Source organism: Chlorocebus sabaeus, chromosome 12 (assembly GCF_047675955.1).
Source record: "Chlorocebus sabaeus isolate Y175 chromosome 12, mChlSab1.0.hap1, whole genome shotgun sequence".
In the NCBI taxonomy this organism is placed as follows: domain Eukaryota; kingdom Metazoa; phylum Chordata; class Mammalia; order Primates; family Cercopithecidae; genus Chlorocebus; species Chlorocebus sabaeus.
In genome coordinates, this window is record NC_132915.1 from 107,783,065 (window position 1) to 107,793,332 (window position 10,268).

The 10,268-nt window shown below is 59.3% G+C and overlaps 1 protein-coding gene across 10 annotated transcripts in view; it reads left to right on the plus strand.

Moving 5' to 3' along the window:
• Positions 1 to 7,138, plus strand: part of NTNG2 (netrin G2) — an 82,856-nt gene extending 75,718 nt beyond the window's left edge. For 6 of the 10 annotated variants that reach the window (XM_037994199.2, XM_037994207.2, XM_037994202.2 and 3 more), the window contains 4 exons: positions 38 to 139; positions 1,711 to 1,878; positions 3,473 to 3,607; positions 4,722 to 7,137. In XM_037994199.2, the coding sequence (XP_037850127.2) occupies positions 38 to 139; positions 1,711 to 1,878; positions 3,473 to 3,607; positions 4,722 to 4,957 (641 nt within the window). In that variant the 3' untranslated portion in view covers positions 4,958 to 7,137. Of the gene's footprint in view, positions 1 to 37; positions 140 to 1,710; positions 1,879 to 3,472; positions 3,608 to 4,721 lie in introns of all 10 variants that reach the window. The other 4 variants (XM_008005872.3, XM_008005873.3, XM_037994208.2 and 1 more) reach the window with 3 other exon arrangements.
• The last annotated feature ends 3,130 nt before the right edge of the window (positions 7,139 to 10,268 follow it).

A 10,268-nucleotide genomic window follows, 5' to 3' on the forward strand; every position in this document is an offset into this window, starting at 1 on the left:
ATGGCAGACGAAAGAACCTGTTTCTCATCTCTCCAAGCTGTGGGCACCCCTGCTGCTGCCCCTGCCCCCGCCAAGGGCTACAAACTTTTCCAGCTCAAGCCCAAATCTCCTCAAGTGATGCCTATTGAAGAATTCCAAGGTAAGAGGATGGGCCTGGGGCCCCATCAGCCCTCCCCGCCACCTGTTCCCCAACCGCCACTGGAAAAAGACAGTGCAGGACAGAGGACAAATGCCTGGCTCAGAAAACCCTCCCGGAGTAGCTGGGCCAAGGTTAAACTGAGTCTCTCTTCCCTACAGGCCTCCCTCCCCAAGGGAGCTGGGAGTAGGTATGAGTCAGAAGCCAACTTGGGCACAGTGGGCAGGCCACACAGTGGGCAGAGCAGATGCCAGAAATAGCCTGTCCCGGCTCCCCTGGGAGGTGTGGCCCAGGGGCTCATCTTGGCTGAAGCAGAATCTGGGACACACAGGTCACTGATGCTGCTCTTTGGGACACTTAGAGGATGCCTCGCCTCCTCATTGTCTCTGGAGGGACAAAGTGAAGGGGGCAGATCCAGGTGGCCCACAGGTGGGAATGCCCACTATCTCTCGTGGGCACAGGCTGTTTCTCCAGGGTCTCCCATGCCCTTGACCACTGGGTCAGTCCCTCCTTATCCCATCACAAAAAGGAAGCTGGGTCCTCTAGAGATACACAGATGGTGTTTCAAGAGGGTGGCCAGTGTCCTTCCTTGTTCAGGGGCAGCCACATTGGCTTTCTTGCTGGAGGGTAGGTGGGTGGGTGAGTACTGTGTCCCTTCGTAGGAACATCAAGGGATGCCCCCCATTCTTAGGGATGGTGACCTTCCTTACCAAATCCTCCACTGACATTGTGGGGTTCACCTCCAATCCCTGAGAGCCTTGCCCCGTGCTTCTCTGGTCCTCGGAGCGGAGCTGATTAGGCAGGGGTCAACCTGAGAACCACGTAGGAGTGGGGTGCAGGAGGTGGCCGGACGTGGTGGTGGTGGTCCTTGGTATGAAACCATGTGCTTCCAGGAGCAGTGAGTCACAAGCCAGGCCAGGGCCAGAGGGAGGCAAACAGGTTCCTGGGGCACCTGCTTTAAAGTGGCACTCACTCTTAGCATCCTGCAAAACAACCAAACTTGCAGAAAGCTCAGGCTAATAAGAAAGGGTCCGGCAGGTGGGCGTTTTCCTCCCAACCATCTTCCAAAGCAGCATGGGCAGGAGCTCCTGGCCCATTGCATCTTGTCCAGCGTCCATCCATGCATTCATCCACCCGAGGACACCACAGGGAGCGCCATGAACCCAGGCGCCGCCCTCCCCCAGTGCACAGCCAGGTGGCATGACCCCGCCCTCCTTGCATGAATCACTTTCTAATCACTCCGGCACGCGAGCATCCTTCAGCGAGCATTTGGCCCTGGTGCTCAGCCAGGCGTTGGCAGGTGCTGCCCACCGGCCCTCCCTGGTTCCCTGCCCACAGGGCCAGGTGGGAATCCCTGGGCTCAGCCTACTCAGGTTCTCCTCCGGGCTCAAAGCAGGGAGGCCTGTCTCTTCCTGAGTCCGACAGAAGGGTCAGAGGCCTAGGGCAGCTTCTGGTACCTTTTCCAAAGATGCCTTCCTCCCTGCATGACCTGGGGTGAGTCCTTCCTTGCCCTGTGCCTCAGTTTCCCTGAATTCTCACTGATCATTGGTATTTTTCCTACTTGGCCGCCCCAGACTGCGAATGCTACGGTCACTCCAACCGCTGCAGCTACATTGACTTCCTGAATGTGGTGACCTGCGTCAGCTGCAAACACAACACGCGAGGTCAGCACTGCCAGCACTGCCGGCTGGGCTACTACCGCAACGGCTCGGCAGAGCTGGACGATGAGAACGTCTGCATTGGTGAGAGGGCGCGGACACGGCACAGGGAACTTGCTGGAATGTGTGCCCCCTCTGGGGCCCCCTGCATCAGAATCACCTGGGGAGGCTGTGGGAATTCTAACTCCAGGGCCCAATCCATCTCTAAGGACAGAAAGCTCCAGAAGCTGCTGTATTAGTAACCTCCCCTTGTGGTTCTCCGGCAGGCACTGGAGTTGCAAAACTTACCAGTGGCCTTTTGCTCTCTGGGCAACTGGAGGGGACACTGACCCTTCCTGGTTCCAAAGAGCTGTGACTCTAGCAGGTGGCAGGCACTCAGTGGCAGAGGCCACTGAGCATCTGTCTGGGGCTGGTGTCGGTGGGAGGGACAGTCCCCCTCCATAGCTCCTTTCCAGAAGGGTGGAGGAACAGCCTATCCCTCCTCCTTGGGGGCCAAAAGGAGGGCCTTGCTGCATACATTTGGGCAGGTGCCTTCCCCTCCCTGGGCCTCGGCTTCCTCATTCATCAAATCGGGAGGCGGATCAGATTAGTTTTCAGCCCTTTTTTTGTGGCGGAAGCTTTTCTTCAAACGCTTTACCAGCCGAGGTCCAGATATAAAGCTGCTCTTCACCCCCGGTCGGCAGCTGGTCTGCTTTCTTCCAAGTTCTACTCAAGGACTGGCTTTGGGGTAGAGAAGGAAGTTCATCAGGGCCTTGGGCCTGGGCAAAGACCAAAGCCATGACCGCCAACCAAAACCCACCAGCCTGGAATGGTTGCCCCTGTCGTCAGTAGAGGCCAGGTCTCAGCCCCAGGGGCTGTCCCCCAACCCTGCCCAGCCAGGCCCCTTGGGACACCATCGCCCATCCCCCACCCAGCAGGCGGCTCTGGCTGCGCAGAGGAGGGGCTCCTGCAAAGCTGGAGCTGTCGGTTTGAATTATGGCGGCAGCCTTCAGATAATTCCATCAACTCTAAGTGATCAAAGCCGCTGACGTCACAGGGGGCCAGCTGCAGGGACAGGGCAGGGCCTTTGGATCCAATTAGAGGCGCCCCCACCCTGGCACCCTCCTCCTCTCCCTGGCTCTCCCTGCCTCCACCCCCAGAGCCATCACTGAGCTGCAAGGTTTCTCAGGGTGGAGGATATTCGCCCCCTCCCACAAAGCAGAGCCCCAAGGAAACCAACTGGGACCCCCCGGGAGCAGGAATAGGCTGTTCCTCCACTCCCCTGGAAAGGAGCTGTGGAGGAGGGCCACCCCCACAGCACAGCAGCCCCAGACATGCTCAGTGACCTCCACTGAGCTTCTGCCATCTGTCGGAGTCATAGCTCTTCGGAGATGGGAAGGGTCAGCGACCCCTCTAGTTGCCCAGAAAGGGGAAGGGGCTGACCCGGGCCACGCCAGAGCCAGGGCGGGGAAGGCGGGGCTGGGAGATTTTTGATCCCAGGGAAGGAAGCCGGAGTCTTCCCTCCAGGTCTGGACACCCCGGGCAGTCCCCACCTGCCGTCCAGCCGCGGGCTCACGTGGACCCAGTGTGGGGAGCATCCCCTGGGGAGTGCGGAGACCCGGCTGCGAGGCCGGGAGAGTGGGGGTCCGAGCAGACGGCGCCCACAGGTAGCCCTGACCACGTGCCCGTGTCCGTCCAGAGTGTAACTGCAACCAGATAGGCTCCGTGCACGACCGGTGCAACGAGACCGGCTTCTGCGAGTGCCGCGAGGGCGCGGCGGGCCCCAAGTGCGACGACTGCCTCCCCACGCACTACTGGCGCCAGGGCTGCTACCGTGAGTGCGCGCCGTTCCCCCGCGGGCGGAGCCTGCGGAAAGGTGGCGGGCAGGACCGAGGCAGTGGGCGGGGCCTAGTAAGACCGGGCCGGGGCGGTGGACGGGGCCTAGCAAGACAGGACAGGGCCGGGGAAGTGGGCGGGACTTCACGGGACGGAGCAGGGGGAGATGGGCGGGGCCTCACGAGACGCGGCAGGGGAGGTGGGCGGGCCTCACGAGACGGGGCAGGGGAGGTGGGCGGGCCTCACGAGACGGGGCAGGGGAGGTGGGCGGGCCTCACGAGACGGGGCTGGGGAGGTGGGCGGGCCTCACGAGACGCGGCAGGGGAGGTGGGCGGGCCTCACGAGACGCGGCAGGGGAGGTGGGCGGGCCTCACGAGACGGGGCAGGGGAGGTGGGCGGGCCTCACGAGACGGGGCTGGGGAGGTGGGCGGGCCTCACGAGACGGGGCTGGGGAGGTGGGCGGGCCTCACGAGACGGGGCAGGGGAGGTGGGCGGGCCTCACGAGACGGGGCAGGGTCCGGGAAGTTGGCGGGGGCCTGGTGAGATGGGGCAGAGCCGAGGGCGGTGGGCGGGGCCTAGCGATACTGAGCGGGCAGGTGGGCGTGGACAGGATGCTGCTGGGGTCGGGGTCCGGGCCGAGGGGCGGGTCCAAGAGCTCGGGGCGGGGCCTGATGCGATCTTGGGCATGGTGGTGCGTGGTGGGAACTACGAGAAAGACGCAGCTGGGGTTGGTTGAAAAGGGTTTTGCGGGGACAGAGGGAGGGAGGCTGTCCGAGTCGGCGTTAGCCGCGGGGGGAGGGTGGCAGGGCGCTCCAGGCCCATGGAACAGCACGTGCACAGCTCTGGAGACTGCAGGCGCGTCTGAAGAACCGCACCGAGGCCAGTGGGGCGGGGAGAGAAGGGCAGCGTTGGGAGGCAGCCAGGGGCCAGATCTCGCCCGGGCGCCGTTACCCTCCCAACGGGACGTTTCACACCCAGCGCTCCCGGAGCCTCCTACACCCCCGGCCCAGACGGCGCCCCCAGGAGCTCGCACACCCCGCTTCGCAGGAGCTCGGAGGTGGGGCGGGAGGGACCGGGCCACGCCCCGTGCTGACCGCCCCCTCCGCCCGCAGCCAACGTGTGCGATGACGACCAGCTGCTGTGCCAGAACGGAGGCACCTGCCTGCAGAACCAGCGCTGCGCCTGCCCGCGCGGCTACACCGGCGTGCGCTGCGAGCAGCCCCGCTGCGACCCCGCCGACGATGACGGCGGCCTGGACTGCGACCGCGCGCCCGGGGCCGCCCCGCGCCCCGCCACCCTGCTCGGCTGCCTGCTGCTGCTGGGGCTGGCCGCCCGCCTGAGCCGCTGAGCCCCGCCCGGGGGACGCTCCCTGCTCCCGGGGGCCGGGGGTCCCGGGGCGGAGCCGGCGTCCGAGGCCGGGCGGCGAGAAGGGTGCGGCCAGAGCTGCTCCCAGGTGCTACTCAGCAGGGCCCCCCGCCCGGCCCACGCTCCCGCCCGCACTGCCCTCCCCCCGCAGCAGGGGCGCCTAGGAACTCCGGTCCCCGCACCTGCGATTTGGTTTCGTTTTTCTTTTGTATTATCCGCTGCCCAGTTCCTTTTTTGTCTTTCTCTTTTTTTTTTTTTTTTTTTCGCTGGCGGTGAGCCAGAGGGTCGGGAGAAACGCTGCTCGCCCCACCCCCCGTCCTGCCTCCCACCACACGTGCACACACGGGACTGTGGCCGACGACCCCTGGCCTGTGCCGGGCTCATGGGCGGCGGCGGACCCCGACCTCCAGTTGCCTACAATTCCAGACGCTGACTCGGTCCTGTTTTCTATTCTTTCTTTATTTTTCCTGCAACCCATCAGACCGCAGGCCTCACTGGAGGCTCGGTGACCAAGGAACTCACCGTCTGGGGGAGGAGGAGAGAAGGAAGGGGTGGGGGGCCTGGACATTTCGTTCTGTAGAGAACTATTTTTGTTCGTATTCACTGTCCCCTGTAGGGGGGACTGGGCGGGAGCGCCGGTCACCGCGGGGGCCGAGGGGCGAGAATCCGAGGAGTAAAGAGTTTGCTCACTGCTGCCTCCATGGCCTGTTTTCTTTCTGTGTTGGGGACGCTGGGCAGGTTTGGGGCTTAGTGAGGAACCCACAACAAAGCCTTAAAGAAACGGTTTCCCTATTGGGGCCACCATTTCCCTGTCCTCATTACCTTCTCAAGATTAAGGAGGAGTGCTGGAGGGGACAGGGGCAGCTCCTTGATTCAGGGTTCATCCCCTGGGACCTCTGCTTCAGAGGATCCAGCAGCTCTCCCAGCTCTGCTTGGTGTCTCCAGCCCTGGGGCCACACTTTCCCCTCGGTCCAGCCTCCTGTCCACCTAAGTTTATTTCAGAGCAGTGCCGGGGATCCGGTCCCGGTTGCTAACTGCTCTCACTGCTCCACCTGCAGATGCTCCCAGCACTGACTTCTGACACCACACCTGTTCTTTCCCGGCTGCGAGGTTTAGACCTGGGTCCTTCCCTTGAGTCCCCAAAGCTAAGCTAAGACCAAGGGGAACAAACTTGGCCTTGGGGACAGCAGGAGAGTACAACACAGAAAAAGAGGGGGAGGTATGACAGGACACTGCATAGGACTCACAGCGTCCCCAGCCCACATGCCAGCCCCTCCTGGCCTCCTCTGTTAGCTCCCACCCCCAGCACCCCGCTGACCCGGAAGTGCCTTCTGCCATCCCCGGATCCTCCCACAGCTGACCCATCTCTACGCTCACCTTCTTCCTTATGCACAGAACCCCACTGCCTGGGACCCAAAGCACCCAGATAAAATAAAACACCTCTCTGGGGCTTCTTGTGGATAGGAGTGGCCAGGGGACACAGCTCTGAGCAGTGAGATGTAAGCAGGAGTGATGGGTGGGGCTTCCAGAAAGTTCCTTAAAAGTCATGCCTTCCTTCACACCCCACAAAGCCTCAGTTGTCCAAGTTTGTGGCTCTGTTTTTTCTCTCTCGTCCCTCCCTCTGTTCCTCAGTCAGCAGGATGGGGAAGGAGCGTTCTTGAGATACTGAGCGTAAAAGTGTTACCCTCAGGACAGTGAAGGGTGGAGCTGGGGGTGGAAGTTGCAGCGCCTGGGACACCTGCCCTGGCTGCAACCTCTGCACTGCTTTTATTTATCTAATTTTTTATAGAGTTGGGGTCTCACTATGTTGCCCAGGCTGGTCTCGAACTCCTAGGCTCAAGTGATCCTCCGGCCTTGGCCTTCCAAAGTGCTGGGATTACAGGTGTGAGCCACCGTACCACCTGCGTGTCTTACTGTGTGAGAAAAAAAAATAAATGTTGATGTGATTAAAACACTAGAATTTGGGTTTTCTGTTCCATGCACACTTTCCAAGTTCTTGTGACCCTCCCTGATTGGCATATGGGCCCCTTGAGTCCTCTAAGGCCAGAGAGACTGAAACCCACCCTTCCTTGGCTGCAGTCCCCTGTGGTGACCCTCAAGTCACCAGGAAGAGGACTGTCCATGACTCAGGCTGAGGAGTCCACCTCTGTCCAGAACAGGACTGCGCCTGCCATCCGGTGAGCACAGGGCAGCCAAGCAGAATGCACCCCAGAGAAAAGCAGCACTGGCCGCAGTCAGTAAACAGCAGGTGCTTCCTCCTAGTCATCAAGATGATAAAGTATCACCTAGAAGCAGAACTAGAGGAAGAACTTGAGACAGGGACAGCAGGGCCCGATCCCAGTGGCCAGCCCTGGTCCGATCCACGAGGCTGGGGACCCTGGAGCGTCAATGACATCCCAGCACTGTTCTTGTCTGGAGGTAAGTGGGCCACCCTCCGTCAGGCACCAGTGCCAGGCTGGCATGAGGGCTGCAGTAGAAGCCCCTGGTGCAGAAGGTGGGCAGCTGGGGGCTGTGAAGAGGCCCACACGGTGGTGCAGAGGGCGTACTTCTTTATGTCACCATGAGTGTGTCCCCGAATACCCTTGAGGGGTCTGGGAGGCAGGGGCCTCTGTGGGCACCCACTCTGTCCTCCTTGACCTCTGTCAGCTGGGCCTGCTCTGTGTCAGCTCTTCTGGCACCGGCCTGTGCATCCAGGGCTGGGGATGTGGAGCTCGTTGTAAATCAGAGTGGCAGTCCCAGTCCCCAGGGACACACTCAGGCCCTGACCTCCCTGGAGGGTGGACGGAATGTTGCCAGTGGCCATTTGGAAAAACTCTGACATCTTCCAGGCAGCAGAAGAAGGAGAAAACAAGGTCGGCGGAGCCGAAAGTCCTAGACCATTCTCTTTTAAAACGGCACACCCTTGTCCCCAGAGCTCATATTTTGACACCTGGTTCTGGGAGGTGAGGAGGAAAAGGCTCCCGTTGTGCGGCTTGGCTCATCATCACCGCACTCCCCCAGGCGCTGTGCTTGCATTACTGCATTAATCCTCACCTGCACCCTAGGGCAAGGTTTTCAACCTTGGCACCATTGACCTTGGGGGCTGGGTCATTCTCCATGGCACGGGGTGGGGGGCTGCCCTGTGCACGTGGGATGTGCAGCAGCATCACTGACTTCCATGTGGCACTTCGATGTGCCCTGTCCCCAGTTGTTACAACTCAGAGTGCCTCCAGTAATTGCCAAATTCCCTGTCCCCAGTTGTTGCAACTCAAAGTGCCTCCAGTAATTGCCAAACTGGGGGCAAAATCGTCCTAGATTGAGACTCACTGCCTCTGAAGAAAGGGATTTATCATGCCCATTTTACAGAGGAGTAAGTGGAGGCTAGGAGAGGCAAAGTCACTTGCCTGGGGTCACAGTTTCTAAGAAGCAGAGGCGAGAGTTGAACCCAGGGCTGCCTGACGCCAGAGTCCAGTGTTTCACCCCCAAGTCAGGCAGCCCTGGGCAGGCATCAGGCATCCACGCCCCCGGTGGGCGGCCGCAGCTGCCCCCCACCTCCATGCCTCCAGCTGCCTCCTTCCTTTGGCGCCCAGAGCCAGGTCAGGCTGAGCAAGGAACCCTGGGGAGCCCAGCTTCATCTGAACGGCTCTGCTGTCAGGGGAAACGCCTCCCCTTGCTCTCTGCGGCAGTGTCCCCTGCCCCCACCTACTCCCCTAAATAAGCAGAATTGCTGCGTCGGCGTTTCCTGCCCAGCCCATGCCTTACTGTTACGAGGCATTTATGGGAGCCTGGGGAGCATCCAGCAGCATCTCCCCGAAGACCTGGGCCCGCCTCCTTGTCCTCCTTGTCTCCCCAGAACTGTGGTCCATCCCGGCGCATCCCAGCCAGAAGAGTTAAGGGAAAGACACCAGGAAGAAAAACATTACTTATTTATTTTTCGGTTTAAATCACATGTCACAACTTGTAGGAAAGTTCAAAAATACAGAAAAGCAAAATCATAATAATTTGTAAATTAAACTCACCCACAATTCTTTATCCAGAGCTAATAACTATTAATATTTTCTTTTTTTTCTTTTTTTTTTTTTTTTTTTCAGACAGAGTCTCGCTCTGTCGCCCTGGCTAGAGTGCAGTGGCGCGATCTCGGTTCACTGCAGCCTGCACCTCCTGGGCTCAAACCATCATCCCACCTCAGCCTCCGGAGCAGCTGGAACTACAGCTGCGCACCACCACACCCAGCTAATTTTTTGTATTTTTGGTAGAGACAGAGTTTCACCATGTTTTCCAGGCTGGTCTCGAATTCCTGGGTTCAAGCCATCCTCACTCCTCAGGCTTCCAAAGTGCTAGGATTACAGGTGTGAGCCACCATGCCCAGCATAACTGTTAATATTTTCTGATAGATATTTCCAGTGTTTTTCTGTAAAATGAAACCCACACTCAGACATCGCCCCTCACTCCTGCATTTGCTAAGCCCTAGCACTGAGGCTGGACGTGCCTTATTTCAAGGGTCCCTGCAGAGATGCTGAGAGTGGGATCAATTAATATAATATGGCCATCTTACAGCTCCACACACCAGGGCTCTGAAAGCATCCTGGCCAGTGACCTTAGCCACAAGCACCAAAACAAAACACCAGGTGATTTAAGAGGCAAAGGAGATTATTTGAAGGATCACAGACCCCTCAGACACTTCAGGAGAGCAAGGTAAGAGTAGGGAAAGTGGGCTGCACGGTGGCTCACACCTGTAATCCCAGCATTTTGGGAGGCCAAGGCAGGCGGATCACTCCTGAGGTCAGGAGTTCAAGACCAGCCTGGCCAACATGGCGAAACCTTGTCTCTACTAAAAATACAAAAATTAGCCAGGTGTGGTGGTGGGAGCCTATAATCCCAGCTACTTGGGAGGCTGAGGCAGGAGAATCCCTTGAACCTGGGAAGCGGAGGTTATAGTGAGCCAAGATTGCACCACTGCACTCCAACCTGGGCGACAGAGCAAGATTCCGTCTCAAAAAAAATATGTAGTAAAAATAAAAGCTAGCTGGGTGTGGTAGCAGACGCCTATAGTCCCAGCTACTCAGGAGGCTCAGGCAGGAGAATCCCCTGAACCCAGGAGACGGAGGTTGCAGTGAGGTGAGATCACACCGCTGTACTCCAGCCCGGGCGACAGAGCAAGACTCCATCTCAAAAAAAGCAAAGAGCTGGGCACGGTGGCTAATGCCTATAATCCCAGCACTTTGGGAGGCTGAGGTGGGAGGATCACCTGAGATCGGGAGTTTGAGACCAGCCTGACCAACATAGAGAAACCCTGTCTCTACTAAAAGTACAAA